Raw genomic sequence first — 17,510 nt, forward strand, 5'->3', positions numbered from 1 at the left:
TACGTGTAATAGTTCATTATTAATTGTTCAAGCACTTAAGTAGACCTTCAAGAGGATCTCACGGGAGATGCCTAAACAATCGTTTGCACTTGCTCCTTGATTTACTTGGTGAGTGTCAAGTGTATGTAAACCTGATACGTGCTTAATTGTTATTAGTGATTGGAGATTTTGAAAATGCTGAGTCGAGTATGTACTTTATCGCACTCGATCTCATTTAAATGAATCATGAATGACTTGATTGAAATGAAATGAATGAATCATGAATGACTTGATTGAAATGAAATGAATGAATCATGAATGACTTGATTGAATTGAAATGACTGAATCATGAATGACTTCATTGAAATGAAATGAATGATTGAATATATTGAATGATTGAATGAAATGATAAATTATGCTATGGCTGCATAAGTCGATTGGAGCGATGCCTAATCGACTACTGAACGATTGTAAGTACCACACCGATTCGGGTGGGTGGTACCTCTCGAGTTGTCTCAATACCCTAAACCTCTTAACGATAGTAAGTACCACACCGATTTGGGTGGGAGGTACCTCTCGAGAGTATTCTAAGTCGATTGGAGCGGAGTCTCATCGACCTCTGAACGATAGTAAGTATCACATCGATTTGGGTGGGAGGTACCTCTTGAGTCGTCTTAGAACCATAAAATATTCTAAGTCGATTGGAGCGGAGTCTCATCGACCTCTGAACGATAGTAAGTACCACACCAATTTGGTGGGAGGTACCTTTCGAGTCGTCTCAGAACTATAAATTGAGCGATAGCAAGTACCACACCGATTTGGGTGGGAGATACCTCTCGAGTCGTTTCAGAAACATAAATAGAATAAGTGAAGTGCTACGAATTTGATTACTTACCCGGGTGACGGGGTGCCGTCACGAGAAGGTATTAAATTGAACTTGGGCAAAGCCATTGAAAATTAGCTCCTGAGAGCTCCTGCATCCTACTCAAGTGTGTTTATTATAAATTATGAATTACTTGAATGTTATACCTTTCATTATTGTGTAAGTGCTATTGTTATTGAACTACGTGTCTTGCATGTTTTCTTGGCCTCACGAGCATTCGTTCACCCCGTTAGATTTGTTTTCCTTAACAAGAGCAGATATGGGAGGTATTATGAAGAAGTTTACTTGGTGGCCCATTTGATTAGAACAAGAGCAGATATGGGAGATACCTCTCGAGTCGTTTCAGAAACATAAATAGAATAAGTGAAGTGCTACGAATTTGATTACTTACCCGGGTGACGGGGTGCCGTCACGAGAAGGTATTAAATTGAACTTGGGCAAAGCCAATGAAAATTAGCTCCTGAGAGCTCCTGCATCCTACTCAAGTGTGTTTATTATAAATTATGAATTACTTGAATGTTATACCTTTCATTATTGTGTAAGTGCTATTGTTATTGAACTACGTGTCTTGCATGTTTTCTTGGCCTCACGAGCATTCGTTCACCCCGTTAGATTTGTTTTCCTTAACAAGAGCAGATATGGGAGGTATTATGAAGAAGTTTACTTGGTGGCCCATTTGATTAGAATTTTGAATGTATTTGTTTAGACAACTTTTGGAAGTTGTATATTTTGAAAAAAGTAATTGTAAGTTTGAAGTTGTGATGTAAGATTGAATATTTACGTATGGAAATGACTTCGTACTTTTATTCCGATTTTCATTGTTAGTATTAGACTTTAAGTTTGAATTGGAATTGTCTCGAATCCTGGTGAGAGCTGGGCAGACGTTCCGCGGATACCCTTGGGTTCGCTATTGGGAGAAGTGGGGGCGTCACACTTTGGACCTTATTGAATAGAGGAGAAGATTGGTAATGTAGCTTATAGGCTACAGTTACCAACCTCATCTACGGTACATTCTATTTTCCATGTGTCACTACTTAAAAGAAAGATTGGATAAGATCACTCGTATACTCCAGCTACCTGAGATAGATGATAGAGGGCATTGGAAGACAGAACCAGTAGCTATATTTGGTAGGAGGATTGTGAAGAAGAGAAATGCTGTTGCAGTTCAGTTGTTAATCCATTGGTAGGGTACGGATGATACGCTCCTCGATCAACACGTTCGAGACACGTAGTACGTTTGCCCAAGGATCTGGCGAGATTGTCCAACGTTTGGTTTGCGGAACTCAAAACCAAGACTAACGACATGACTTGATTGAAGGAGGTAGAACGACGACTCCAATCAAGGTGAATATTCAAGTGGATAGGCCGGATGAAAAATCAAGAACAATCACGAGATTGCTCAAGAACCCTTGCCAATGCAAGTTAAGGAATCGAATCTCTCAATAATTGAAGAGAAACACAAACATAATTTTATTATCAAAAGTGTCTAACCTTCAACCGTACAAAGGGAGCCTTTTTATAGGCTAGAAACCTAGGAGCCTAATGCGGCCCATCTACTTAAACTAGAAAAGAGATTTGGTCCACTCTTGAACATGGGTGGGCCGATTATTTGACTCCAATGACTAATAAACTATTAATTAAAACACGACTAACAAACCAACCAACACCTAAGTACTCAATAACAATCAAACCAACTAACAAACTAACAACTAACAATCGGTCAACTCATTACGGACACGTGTGACCATCATTCGATGCCTCCTTGGCTTGGATCAACGTGTAGGCAAGTCGGCTTGAATTAAAGTGTAGACAACTTGATTAACATCCTTCAAGCCTTCAATGTCTCTATGAAAGCCTTGAGTCAAGGCCGCCATCCGTGCACACATCAACGGATTTTGGAGAGACTACATGGGGAAGATGCTGAGGAGATTGAGAGATAGTTTCCCCAATTTCAATATTGAGGACAAGGTTATTTCAAAGAGGGAAGTACTGTAATGGAGTAAATGGTAGCTGGCATATAATCAAGGGATAATTGAAGAAAAGTGCGAAGGAGAATTAAAGACGTGGAAGTTGCTGGAAGGTACCGAGAAGCACTCCTTTGCTGAATTCATGTTATATCAGTTGCAGAAGGGGACCATTCCAGCTGAAGATTCCTAGGGGACACATGTTAGAGGCTCATTAGTCTACTTGAAAGTTAGTTAGGATGGTAGTGGTATAAACCATGATGGTCATGTAATAGTTCGGATAACTTTTAGCAGATTTGATCTTGCACCAAAGGAGGATTGTCCTCTCTACAATTTCCCCTTCCCCAAGCTTCCTTCACGTTTCTTTCCCTCTCTTTTCTAAACCCGTAATCTCTATTCTATGTTTGTTATTAAAGTTCATTAATGGAAATGAAGCTATTCCTCTAGCTCTCTAGATATTACTGTTCTATTCATTCTTCATTATAATCAAGTTTCAATGTTTCTACAATATTTCTTCACTTTCTGCTGCAACTCTAGTTCTGAACCACAACAGAAACTCAAGGTGGAAAACAAATGATGACTAGTCATGATTTTTTTTATATAATTTTAATTGTCGAAGGACGAAAGTGGGTTGGTAGTGACAATCGGTGGTGTCTTTGCTAGTGACCATGAATGGAGGATTGAAGAATCAGTTTTGGAAGAATCTTGAACCAAACAAAAAGAGCTTGTAGGTGAGTAGATTTGAAAGTGTGTATGAGAGAGATTTCTCCTTCAAAATTTGCTTCACTTTTCCTTTTGGTTCTTGGTTTTCTATTTTTTCTTGTGGATTTTGTTTCATGATTTGAGTGTGTGAGAAAGAGTTTGTGCAAGTTTCTGATAAATCAAGATGAAATTTGTGGTGAAATTCATTAGAGAAGAAGAACTATAGTTAAAGGTCTGTTCAAATTAAAGAATCTGATTTAAAAGAACAAATATACTCCTATCGGTTGTATGGAACATATAAAATATGGTGTCGTTGTCACAAAAGTCCTACGTTGAAGACTATAAAATAGTTGGAGGACTAAATTGGTTAAAAAAAATGATTAATCTTTCCTACACTAACAGTGTATACACTATTAGCATTGAATGAATAACACCTATACAAAATTTGAATTTGAAATTCAACTTTTATACACATGTCATGAATCAAACAATGATAGTGTATACACTATTAATATATATAAGATTTACTCTAAAAACATTGCAAAGAATGAAATTGATTTTAGTGTAAAAGTTTAGGGAGGAAAAAGGTGAAATTCCCATCCTTTTACAGTATTCCTTTTAGGGGAAAAAACTCGGTTAACAAGTAATCATTAGACACTAGTTAAAAGGCGATTTAAATATGAGTTATTATCATATTACCCCTTAATGTTCGGTGCCACTATCCTCCTTAATATTATCTTTTAGTCATTTTACCCCCAAAACCAATGGTAAAATTTAACGGAGTTTGTTTAAAGTGAAAAGACATGTTTAGTTTTTAAAATTATTATCACTTTACCCCCATAAACTGTAGTCTCATTATCAATTTATCCCCTAGAGTTATTTTTTAGATAATTTATCCCACCATTAAACCAACTTAACAAGTTAAAAAATTTTAAAAGAAAAAATCCTCTTCTTTGTATAATAAAACTAATAAAAAATTTAGAGTGATTCTTTTCCTTTTTAGTATTAACAAAAAAGTCAAAGTATTAATCTATTTTTTCTTGACAATCTTATTTATATTAAAAAAATAGAAAGATGGGAAGGGGGACGGGGAAAGAGTTCAATTCTTTTTATTTAAATACAAATAAGAAAGAATTAAATATTTTTATTATTTTAATATTATTTCACTTTTCTGTTTATCATCAAATTCCAATTCTAATCCTAGCAACTTTAAAGTAATATGATAATGTTAGACTTTTGTTTATTTTTTCTTTGCAAAATCTAATTTTTTGTCTCCTTCTTTCCTATCTCCTTTTCTTTTCCTAGTATTAATAAATGTGAAAAAAAAGAAATTTAAGAAAATCCTATTATTTTTATGTTTTTCCATCTCTTAAAGTGAAAAAAAAGAAGAATAGCCATTCCAACTTTTTATTTTTAATTATATATAAAAAAGGGTAAATATTTTATTACTAGTTAATAATATATATCTAAAAAAGGGTAAAATTGTATACTATAATCTAAAGGGATAAAGTGATAATAATAATGTAGTAATGCTCTAAAATAAAAGAATATTTTTATCTAAAATTTCTTAACATGTTCAGTTGAATTACTTATGAGGGTAAAGTAATTAAAAGATAACGTTAGGGAGTAAACTGATAGTAGTGATATAGTTTAAGGAGATAAAGTGATAATAATTCTTTAAACACCACTATTTTGAAAGTTAATTAAATTAAATTCATAAAGTGTCCAAGTGCCGGAATCAACATATATGAGTTTGCATTTGAATAATAATTTGTGCGTAGACCACCGATCCACTATAGAAAATCTTTAAAAACATTTTACTATAACAAATTTTTTTTTTTGTGTTGCATCCGATTTGAAATAATTTTACTATATCAGTTATCACTCATTTTGTTGTGTTAGGGATTAAAAAAAAAGTTGGTTTTAATTTGGAAAACGTTTTAGGTATTCTTTTACAAATCCATTCCAAAAAGAAAAAAAAAATTCTGTTAGAGAATTTCCTTTCGTTGCTCTTAGGTTTCTTTTCTCTCTCCGACAGGCGCACTCCTACAAACACCCCCCAAAAAAATAAGTCACCAACAAATGTCATGCACCGTTTCCTTCATCCTACTATTCCAGTTCCATTCAATTCTCGTAACTCTTTTTCTTTTCCACCGGAGATCTAATCTCAACTGCTCCGCTAATTAAAAAAATTCCAGTAAGAACTGTCTTTTTTTTTCCTTCTCTTTAATTATATCTATATTGTTATCTATTTTCTCTCATTTTTGTTCTTTTGGCTTTCTCTTCACCGGGGAAAAGTATGGGTTGTTTTTTTTTTTGAAGCATTATATTTTGCGTTTTCTATTTGCTGCAGGAACTAGATTTACGGCTAAATGATTTTCTTCAAGGGATCTTAGTTTCTGTGAATTCTCAGAGTTTAGGGTTCTATTCATTCGTTTGCTGATTCTGTTTTTCTTTTTTTTTTGGGGTGATTATTCATTTTCTTTCAAGGGTTTAATTTTAAGAGGCAGCTGAATCGGGAAGAAGTCACGAAAAGAGTTTCATGAAGAATTTGTTTAATTTGTTGTAATTTAGGGTTTTCAAACCATCAATTTGTAGGTGAAATCATTGGTTTGAGGGCGTGATTGGAAGAGTTTCTCTTTGGTTTGGTTTGACCTGAAGAAAAATGATCTAGTAGTTGTTGAATTGAATTTCAGCTGAAAGGTGTGTGATTCTGGAATTTGTGTCACCTGGTGCTGGATTTCTGATCTTTTGTATCGTAGAAAAGGAAAAAAGAATCTGAATCTGTGTAAAATTGCTAAGGGAGGAAAAGCTTTTCTTCATTTTTTGGGGGTTTTAAGTGAGCATTGGGGATTTTGGGTCAATGGATAGGGATAAGAGTGTCAACCATGGTGGGGGACTGCCTCCATCGGGGAGGTATTCAAGTTTTTCACCACCAGGTAGCAGTTATGGTGTGAAACCAGAGCAATCAGGGTCATCGACTCTTCCTCCAATTGGGCCTGGGGGCATTTCAGAATCAACTCATTTTGGTCATGGGATGTCATCTGATTCTAGTCGGTTTAGCCATGATATTAGCAGAATGCCTGATAACCCGCCTAAGAATTTGGGCCATCGACGAGCCCACTCAGAGATTCTTACCCTCCCTGATGATATTAGCTTTGATAGTGATCTTGGAGTTGTTGGTGGATTAGATGGGCCTTCATTCTCTGATGATACTGAAGATGACCTGTTATCTATGTATCTAGACATGGATAAGTTCAATTCCTCATCTGCTACTTCTGCTTTCCAAGTTGGCGAATCATCTTCTTTGGCAGCTGGAGTTCTTGGTTCATCATCAACTGCAGCATCAGCATCCACATCATTGGCACCACCAAGTGAGATAGTCTCTGGTATTAGTGACAAGCCACGAGTTAGACATCAGCATAGCCAGTCCATGGATGGGTCAACAACAATCAAGCCTGAGATGCTCACATCAGGTGCAGAAGAGCCATCTCAGGCTGATGCTAAAAAAGCAATGTCTGCTGCTAAGCTTGCTGAGCTGGCTTTAATTGATCCAAAGCGTGCAAAAAGGTGATGCCCCTATTTAAGAGTTACTATTTGCCATTTTTTATGTTGTAAGTATTGAAGTTCCCTTGCAGCAACTGACTTTGGTTCCCATTTTGACATTAGATTTTGCTGATTGTAACATGCATTAGTTTTTTTCTCCTTTGTGGTTTGCATGAAATAGACTGCGTGTCAGTTGGAAATATTATATCCTGCCACCAAAACCTCCTGCTCAGGGGGATAGGTCTGTCAAATTTCTCATGCTGATGATTCCTTTATTTTTACATGCTCCTATAAAAAGGTTCCAACCGGTTAACATTTATATCCTGTGTTCCTTTCAGATTACATTTTTTGTATGTGTGGAAATGATTACTGTGACTACATCCATAATTAGGTTAAAGACTATTATGTTATGATTGATTTGGTGATTCCTTTGGAACAATATCTTAGTTATTTAGATCCCTCCTTAATGGAGTTTAATGTGACAGAAAAGATGCAAAAGTTAAGCTATGTCTTACCAGTATATCATTTTCGGTGGCAGCTTATAGTATTGGAATCCACTAAATAACTATAGTTTAGGTAATGTCCAAATCTCACATGGAAAGGAAACTTTTTATGTTAGATTCGTCTTGATGAGAATTAGTTGTTTGTTGTTGATGAAAACTGTGAAATGCCTTTTACATAAATTTTTTTTATGCTTTCGTCATATTTACTGCTATCCAGATGCACCTCTCTCATCAGGTCAGAGTAGTACATTTTTTTTTTTTTAATTTTGGTGTGCTGCAGAATGATTCGGATTTTGTTACTTGGTGTGGAATCTATAAAATGAAGATGATAGGAGAGGGAATGAGTAAGAAATTAAGGAGAAGCAAGAAACAAAGAAGAGGATAAGAAAGATAAGAAAGTAAGGAAAGGAACTGGAATTCTAGGAATTCTGCCTAGATTTCTGAGATTTACCTTTGCAGTTAAGCATCCTCTGCAGCTAATGCAGCTTATATTTATTTAGGATAGAACAGTTGGAGGCTGAGCATGCTTACGCACTGCTTAAACTTCACAGCTGAGTAAACCTAACTAGTAAGATTAGCTAGAAGCAGTGAAATTGGGCTTAAATACCTAAAGTTAGCCAAAGTTGATTTGTGCACTTTAGTTTAGCTCAACCCAAAATCATAATTTCTACCTGGATCGACCTAATAGACTACTTTCCCTGCACAGCTGTCTCCATCTTAACAAATGCTGAACTAACAAACTGTTCTTCAAACATTTGAATATCCATCATTTTTGGATTCTCAAGAGGCCCATTATTCTTGATTATCACTTCAAAAGTGCTTAGAAGTCTCTTTTCTCTCTTTTAGATGAAGCCTTTCTCGTGAAACAATCTAAGTACTCGCTAGTTTGCTGAATTCATTTCCAAGATTTTTGGTCCTGGATTGTTTTGGTTTGATATTTTCACTTGTTGATAATGTAATAGGTACTCCTTAGATTAGCTTGAAAGCACATGATGCATATTTCTTGTGAATTCAGGTAAACTGTAAGCTTGGGATTTTGGGAAGTAAAATCATGAATCACTCTCTTAAAAGGGAATATATGTACACCAAATCTGCCAGCTCAGTATCATTCCTGCAAATTTTTTGCCAACAATGATTTTCATGCCATGTCAGAGTGTTGTTATATATTGCATGAGCCATTAGTTGATATTGTTTCACTAGGAAGCAATTTTGGATGACACAGTAATATGTCAGTTTGGACACTCAATTTGAAGGAGTCCATTATTAGTGTTTGATTAACAGAGTCCAAGCCATGCAAGTAATCATTTAAGCTGTCTTAATTTGAAGCAGCAAAACTGAATTACTAACTCATATGTGCTTGAGACTTATTAGTGGCTTGGATCTCACAGTTTTAGAGCTTAGGTCCAATAGATACTTTTACAAGTCTTCAGTATTCTGCACCAATGTGTTGTAAATTGCGTGTTACTGTCAATTGAATAATATCTTGTGGAAGAGGTTAATGTGCATATTCTGAAGAACATGTGTCCAAAGTTTAAGTACAAGGATCCGAAGTAAATAGGTGAAAATCAAGAAAAGATATATTCTTGTTCAATGGTTTGTGCAGTTTGGGACTCCTGATGGAAGTTTTTCTTAGAAACTGCAATGTCTAGCAACCATTACTGAGAATATAGTCTTTTAATTCATCAGTTGAAATTGATTTTTTTTTTGTGAGCGCATTACTCGAGATCTAGATTTATGAGTGAATGGAGAAAAGGGAATCATGTAGGGTGTTAATTTTATTGCGTTATCTAGCATAATGTTGAAGAAGATTCTACGTCTTCAGACAGTTGCATCTTTGGTGGCAGTGTGTTTGGGATGCCTTATTGTATATCACTTCTTGGTGAAAACTATTGTGCTTGTAATTCTTTCAAATTGTCATTCTGATTGCTTTGCTTCTTGATTTTACAAAAGTAGTCTTGAGTGTGATTTAAAAGAGGATGATTTAGTCTACAGAAATTCTTAACCCAAACAGATGAAAATATAATATATATTTATATGTTTATAGATTTTGATTTTTTACATTATTTGCTTTTTACACAAGGTTTTACTGTATAGCTATATTCCATTTTGGCACCTAATGGTAGGACAAATATAGGTGAAGCTCTCTACAGTTAGCAGAAGAAATAAAAGTATTTTGCGGCTGTTTCAGCACCCTGGATATTGAGTCTACTGACCTTAAGTATTGATTCGAGTGAAAGAGGTGAAGAACAAGAAATGCTGAAGAGCCTTAGAGGAGGTAAAGAAAGATTTGATGAAATTGAAGTTGTGATACCGAATACTGGAGCCTCAGTAACAATACCTAATGGACCTAAGCTCTTTAACCTTTAGATCCAATTGAGACTACTAAGACTTAGTCTGAAAGTAGATGCTTGCTTAAGTTTCCTTTGTGTAACCAAGTTAGGTTAGATAATCTTTTGTCCGTAGAAGTCTTCGAGGCAAAACTGAAATGTGAAGCTCTTTCAGCTAAGAGGCCAAAAATGTGTGACCTATGAAATTAGTTCATAGTGCACTAAAATCAACCAACGGCCCATGTTGAAGATATGGAGCCCATTGTAGAAGAGGGATTTTCCCAGAACTAACATTTGGTTTTCAATTGTCATATCTAGTCTGACCAATCTTCCAAGGAGTGACTAGATGTAGTTCCTGGTAAACCTGATCAGTTAGTTCTAGCTCCTCTTTAAGCTGTTTCTTTACTCCTGTCATTCCAATTGCCATATCAAGATTTCACCCCTTCATCTTAAACTATTAACTCAAGAACTGCTGCATCAAGTCTTACTCACATTTCTGTAAGTTAAAAAGCTATGTACAAGGGTATTTAGAAAGTCATAAATGCTCCTATATGCCACCATGCATGGTTGTGATTTCTATTCAAAACCCTTAGCTAGTAAAGTCTTGGGACTTTTCTAACACTTGCTGCTACTCCAAATAGGAGTATGGTATGGATAACTAACATGGAGGTAGATAGAAGTATGGCTATTCTGTAGCTAACTGAAGTCAATATGCCTGTTGAACCCTATAACTACTCGAAGAAGTCACTTTTAAGATGGCTACAGATATTACCGTGGACAGCATCATTTAGCTTCTCATTTGCAAGTGATCCTGTTGCTTGTCTTAGGCTTCTAAGGCCTAAAATCTGCATCTAATGAGCTTATAGTTGCTGCATCATACATTTAGTACAATGACATTTTTTTTCCAATTGCATTGAACAAAGGCACATAAAACGAAAGATGGCATAAGAGTTCAGAAAACCAAAGAAGCCGAAAGAGGAATGCTTAACATGTATCTCCAATACATCCACAGGTTAAGTGAAAGGAAATTTAGGTGCAGATTTGTTGGTGTGCTGCATGGTTGTCGAACAAGGATAACTTGTTGGAGAATGCAAATACACACATGCATCCACATGCTTTAAATTACTCTTCTTTGGAATATATTTGTGCTTTGTGTTTTACACTAATTTGGTACTAGATCTGTTTACATTATATATGGAGGAAACCATAATGTTAGATACAGATCTAGTTTCTTTTGCTTGCTTACGTTTTATAAAGCTCTGGGCAGATCTGATGGAGCTTTTGTGCTCAACTTAAAAGGGAAAAAATGTTGCAAGTAAATCTATGTTTGTTTATAAGATGACCATGTAGGAACTAGTTCATAAAGAAGAAATAAAACTAAAATTAAAAACAATAAAAAAAGATAGAAAAGAGAAGTAGTTCACAAAAGAACTTCAAAATTTCAGTTATAAAACTAAAGAGAAAGAGGATATGTTCCTAAATGAATAATTTGTATAGCAGCAACAAGAGAGAGGGAAACAAGAGATTATGGGGGTTTCAGACCCCTGTAAATTTGGAAGGGAGCATCAGAACATGAAACAACATGGTGCCTAGGTGCAACTATATATTTTTTTTAACTGCTAGGATCTCAGGGACAGCGTGCTTTTATTGTAAACCATAGGGTCCATATGAATTAGGTGTTTTGGGGAATGTTTTTCAAAAACAATACTGTAGCATCGTATTTCAAAAACTTTTCACTGTAGATATATTTTGGGGTGGTTTTAAAATTTAATATTTTATTGGGGTAATTTTAAAATTTTGTTAATTTTCCGTTACCACCCATGACAAACCACCACCTACCATCGCCCCTCTTCTCCCTCATCCACTGCCACCATCGCCCTCCCCCTCCCCCTCCCCTCCCTCTCCCTCTTCCTCTCCCTCTTCCTCCTCCCTCTTCCTCTTCCACCCTCCCCTCCCCTCCCCTCCTTCCCCATTCCTTGGCAGCCCTGTGATTGGTCGTGACTCATTGCAACCAGAGGGGAAGGGAGGGGGGGCCAGCAACCCCGTCTGAGGGGGACTGCCATGTAAGGGGGAGGGAGGGGAGGGGAGAAAGAGGAAGAGGAAGGAACAGGAAGAGAGAGGAGGAGGTAGGGGGGAAGGGCGGTGGAGGAGGGAGGAGGTAAAGGGTGGTTGCAGTTGTGGATGGAAGAAGAAAGAGGTGGTAGGATTTGTTATGTTTTTTATTTTTATTGTTTTTGTGTTTTTGTTAGGTGTACTTGAGATTGTTTTTGGAGTGTGTTACTGTAGCATTGTATCTGAAAAGCATGCCAATCCAAATAGAGCCATAATTTCTTGCAATATATATGACCTGATAATACAGTTTATGCAGAAAATTGTAGTTTTGTTGAAGTAACTTCTGATGTATGCAATTAGTTCTTTAGTGGCAAAGTAGGTTATCAAGGATGTTTGCTACAAGTCATTGCTGAAAGTGTAAATCTCAAGTGTTATAATATCAAGAATGTTTGTTATAATACCAAGGATGTTATCAAGCATAAATGTAAATGAGTTTACTTCCCTTAAAAGTTGTGCCACAGGTAAAGATGTGAGCTTTTTGCATTTTACTCTTGTTTTTGGAATAATGAATAAACCTGAATCTTGCTTTGCTGAAAGGTTGAAGATTTTTCCTTTTTTGGTTTTTGTTGTCACCTTATTGCAGAAGTAGATGACAAGTCTTGAATTTTTTGGCCCAAATTTTCATTGAGCACTTAGTTGTTACGGTGGATTATCCATCTATGCTACTCATTTGAGCTTTTGTACTATCATATTACAGGATATGGGCTAATAGACAGTCAGCTGCAAGATCAAAGGAAAGGAAGATGAGATATATTGCAGAACTTGAAAGGAAAGTCCAGACCCTGCAAACAGAAGCAACTTCCTTGTCTGCGCAGCTTACTCTGTTGCAGGTAATGTCATCTTTCTGTTCCTCAGAATACTGGTATAGAGTGTTTGAAGTTGCATGCTGGCCTTTTTGTTTTTGTTTCTTCTTTTCTTTGCTGCAGTGGGGGCTGATGGGGGATTAGTCCAGTTTCGCCTCTTTATTGGTTTACAATCACATAACACTGATGCTCATTATTGCTTGATTAGGTTGTGTTCACTTACTCTCATGTTTTAAATAAGTGAATTTTTTTGTTTGTTCCTGTTTGGATGTGTCTGTCTTAATCTTTGTCTGTGTGTATGTTTGAAGAGGGGGGGGGGGAGAGAAAGCGTCTTTGTCAATCTGCCGTATGCCAGGTTGCTCATGATGTTGTGTGTTTTATTGTTTGACTAAGTGGAGAAATTCATAGAAAGGAAGAAAGGGAATGCTACTGTTCTTGGTACCATGCATGGGTTTTGAAGCATAGTGATGCTGTTACTTTAGGTTTCACTTTTTATTTTTATTTTAAAATACCAGGCAATTAACTTTTGAGGGTTTTCAAAGTCAATTTATAGGTCTTGAAGCTTGATTTACATTGAAAATTTTGTTGTTGGTTGATTGTTATGCTTCTAAGTCTAACGGGTTGATTTGTCACTTGTTCAGAGTTCTTGATTTGAATCGATCTTGGCATTTTTGTAATTCATGGCTTTAATTCTGGCTCCCATTTTTTAATCTTCAAAGAACCATGAACCCTACTTTAATTCGGATACCTAGTAGTTTTACCTTTAATCCCCAATTAAAGAATCTTCTACTTCTTGTAGAATGCAATCATTTGTTATCCTTGTTCTGTTATCTGCACTAGCCTCTGAACAACCCTATGCTCAAGTTTTTGAACCTCTTTGTACAAGTTGTTCAATCAGCCTTCGTATCCATTTTCTTGTAACTACTCATTCTGTAAATGCAGAATATTAATTTCTTTGGTACAGTCTGTCTTAGGGAAGTGTCTTTAAGTTTTGTCATTGCCTGGCCTGTCTTGACCACAGTAGCACCTATGTGGTCAGCATTTTGCAGTTCTGGTGAACAGTATCACTAGGAAGTAAAGGTCCAAATTAAGGCATGCTTCATGCAGTGAGAAAAAAATGTATCCCTTATGCTTTTGCGAAAGATATCGTGAGATGGTAGTGGGTAACTTTTGTGAAAGAAATTGGATATCGAATTTGAAATCTAAGGTGGGATCAGAAAATTCTAAAATTTCAGAACATGGATTTAGATTGACAGTTGGAATATAATTTGGGATCATAATATTGCAAAACTGGACAAATATGGCCCATTCTTTACTGGGTAACTCCATGCAAAGGCTGGTGCCATACTGGATGTGCACAAGGCATACTCTTAGGTGATGATGTACTCAATTTAGTTATTGTGATACTGGTTCTAGTTTCACAACTAATTAGTGAGCATCTTCCTTTGCTTTCTTCTGGTACCTTTTCTACATTGATAAGCTTATATTACTCCAATAGCATAATTGACTTGCTTCTTTGCTTTTCAACAGAGAGACACAAATGGTTTGACTGCTGAAAACAGTGAACTTAAATTGCGGTTGCAGACAATGGAACAACAGGTTCACCTGCAGGATGGTAATGGTTTTTCCTTGTACTGTTTTGACCCATGTCCTCCATTCTGGCCCTCTTCGTTCTTTTGTTGATTTATCCTCGTTCATATTCTAGAGGGCCCTTGGAAGCTATTGAGCTGGTTCTACTGGCAGAAAATTCCCCTTCTACCTTCACCATAGATTTTTGTTATTATGATCAGTCTCCAAAATTTGTCAAGCTTGCTGTGCAATATGTATATGATACTCCCCCTCGTCTTGGATCCTTAGTCTCTTTTTTTTCTTCCCCTACACCTCCCCTTTTTCTTCTGGTGCTAAGGATGTGGCATTTTGGGGGGGACCTTAGCCACAATATTCTCTTGGCTTCGATTGGAAAGAGTGTTGCATTGATATTGATTTTCTTACTCAATGATGCATATTTACCATGATGAATTGGCAAAAACTTTCTGCTACCTAACCATATTTTCTTTGTCTCTTGTTTGCTCATTAATGACTGCCCTAAGAGGAAAACAATTAGTACATTCATTTTAGATTACAGTTGCAGGCAAATGGATCCAAGGTCATCCTGAGTTGTTTCTACATAAAAAAATGTTTTTGGCGATAAAATGTGGAGAAATTTTTTGTGGTAAACATTGTAAAGCTGCACGTGGGAATTTCTGGTTAGACTTTTATGCCCTTGCATCTAAAAATGTTAGCAAGGAATGTGATCCAAACTCTTGAGCTTTTTCTGTCTGAAATGTCATCTTGGTTATAGATGCAATAGATATCTTTTGAACATATGGAAAAAAAAATGCTCAAATGCTTTTACCATTTGTATGTAGCCATACAGCATTTTTGTCAAGCTGAATTAGCAAATTGGTGTCGGCCAAATGTGTTACATATATAGGGAATGAAGTTAAGCTCCATAGGCATTATAATGTTTATGAAGTGATTTGGATAAAGGAACAATCTTGACATGCTGAATTACTGATGATCAGGGGGCAAATGATTTACCTGATGCCTCCTACTTCACTAGGTGATATTGTGGAGGGCAGTTACCCACGCTGAATGCATTTTGACATCTCTGCACATAGTTTCCTTGCTGACATACTTTAGTTCTGGAACTCTTTCAAAAGAAGCTGCTCACTGATAGTGTGCCATCTCTTGACCTTTTGCACAGCTCTGAATGATGCACTGAAGGAGGAAATTCAACACTTGAAGGTGCTAACTGGACAAATTCCCAATGGGGGACCTATGATGAACTATCCTCCCTCCTTTGGAGCCAACCAATATTATTCCAGTAACCATGCGATGCACACATTGCTAACTGCCCAACAGTTCCAACAGCTCCAAATTAATTCTCAAAAGCAGCAGCACCAGTTTCAGCCGCATCAAATGCACCAGTTTCAGCAGCACCAGCTGCCACAATCTCTAATCCAACAACAGGATCATCCGATGCAACAAACAGGTGACTTGAAACTGAGAGGTTCTCTGCCAACTCCTGCACAAACTGATAATGCTTCGGATACGAGTGCCTCATTATCGAAGGATTGATTGAAACTCTTATCGGACATGTTGGCATTTATTCAGAATCTTTATGAGGGACCTAGTTAAGCTTCCCCGAACTCGTTGGGGTGGTTATAGATACATCTACATGTTATTTATATCTAGGTAGTGCATTGAATTTTAGTTGAAAATTAACTTTTGGAGGGTATATTCGTTTAAAATGTCAGCTTCATGTATACAATCAGTTCCATTGTTCTATATATTTACCCGAAATGGTAGGCCTGTTGTATGTAGATGACTCTGAAATTTTAGATTTCCATCCTGTCTATCATCAGCATGGAGACAATTAGTTTCTCACGCATGCGTGTCCGTAGTTGTCAAATGCAGACTGGTGTCAGCAGACATCACATTCCGATTTTTCTATTCTAAAACTGGGAACTCTAGCTCAGTTGAGAATATCATTTTACTATGCGTGCGTTATGGCTTCTGTTAACATAGGGTGAATAGCTGTTGTTGCGTAATGGAGTGAAGCAACATATTTGTAGGTGGTGCATGGAGATAAATAATAGCATGGTAATTTGAGGGATTGAGCAGAAGTATACCTGTGATCTAACGATCTGATGATTACGACGGTTTGCTAATGTTTGCTAACTTAGCAATAAGAAGTGTAATTAGTTGACTGAGCTGGTTAATGGAAGTTTCGGAAAACTTGGAAAGGGAATAGGAAGATTCAAAGTTCACAAGGGTGTAAGTTTTCGAAAATTGGTGAATAGAATACTGGGTTGTTCAAAAAAATTGTAAATGAAATAATCTTAAGAGGCAAAATCCGGAAATTACTCCTTTGTGCGCGTCAGAGCACTGGTATGTGCGTATAAATGCATGCTCGTTCAAACTGAGCAGGTGTTTATATTTTAGCACAAAACTTGAAAAGGCTTATGGTGTAACAATTTTTGTTGTCTTTTGAAGTTACTCCTTTTGCACTTACAGGCAAGGATAAAATGGTCCAGCCAAATTCTGAAAAAATTTATTTTCTACTTTTATTAGAAATATCAAATTATGCTAGTAACCACCAATAATTATGGATAACTACCCAAAAAACTACCCATTTATACATTTTTATTTTCATAAACTTTTTAACAGATTAATTTTTAAAGTATGAAACCATTTTGATATAAAATTTACATTTGCAAATAACTATTGTTTCCATTATTTGCACATACATAAAGTGTTCCTTGATCACTAGAATTCATTTAAATGTGGTCACTTGAATGTACACGTATATTCCTAAAGTCCACAATTATATTTATTACACTTGTATTTTTCCACATTTGGTTTACATATGTGCAAATAACAATTGACATATATGCACATAACAATTGAAGTCTGCATATTCCAATATAAAGTTGTATTGTTCACCAAATGAACACCTTCATTCTTTAAGCTACATATTGTTTGTAACAAGGTGCCAAATTGCTAAGAGGGTGATTTAGTCATTTAGCTCTAAATTTATTAGTTATTTTAATTTGAAAACAGTAACTTATACCCTATTTGCAAATTTCTCAAAATCTACACCCTTATTATGAATTTTAAATCTTCGTACTTTTAAATTTTCCCTAAAG

General features: G+C 36.2%; 1 protein-coding gene across 3 annotated transcripts; it reads left to right on the plus strand.

The window, feature by feature from the left end:
- The first annotated feature begins 5,546 nt into the window (after positions 1 to 5,546).
- On the plus strand, positions 5,547 to 16,248 carry LOC113765352 (probable transcription factor PosF21). Of its 3 annotated transcripts, none has more exons than XM_027309495.1 (5): positions 5,547 to 5,725; positions 5,882 to 7,098; positions 12,714 to 12,846; positions 14,350 to 14,434; positions 15,566 to 16,248. In XM_027309495.1, the coding sequence occupies exons 2-5, from the start codon at positions 6,392 to 6,394 to the stop codon at positions 15,937 to 15,939; spliced, it is 1,299 nt and encodes a 432-aa protein (XP_027165296.1). In that variant the 5' UTR covers positions 5,547 to 5,725; positions 5,882 to 6,391; the 3' UTR covers positions 15,940 to 16,248. The 3 variants fall into 3 exon arrangements, with proteins under 3 accessions (XP_027165296.1, XP_027165295.1, XP_027165298.1); XM_027309494.1 differs by having other exon boundaries at positions 6,019 to 7,098; XM_027309497.1 differs by having other exon boundaries at positions 6,127 to 7,098.
- The last annotated feature ends 1,262 nt before the right edge of the window (positions 16,249 to 17,510 follow it).

This window comes from Coffea eugenioides, chromosome 3 (genome assembly GCF_003713205.1).
Source record: "Coffea eugenioides isolate CCC68of chromosome 3, Ceug_1.0, whole genome shotgun sequence".
NCBI classification, from domain to species: domain Eukaryota; kingdom Viridiplantae; phylum Streptophyta; class Magnoliopsida; order Gentianales; family Rubiaceae; genus Coffea; species Coffea eugenioides.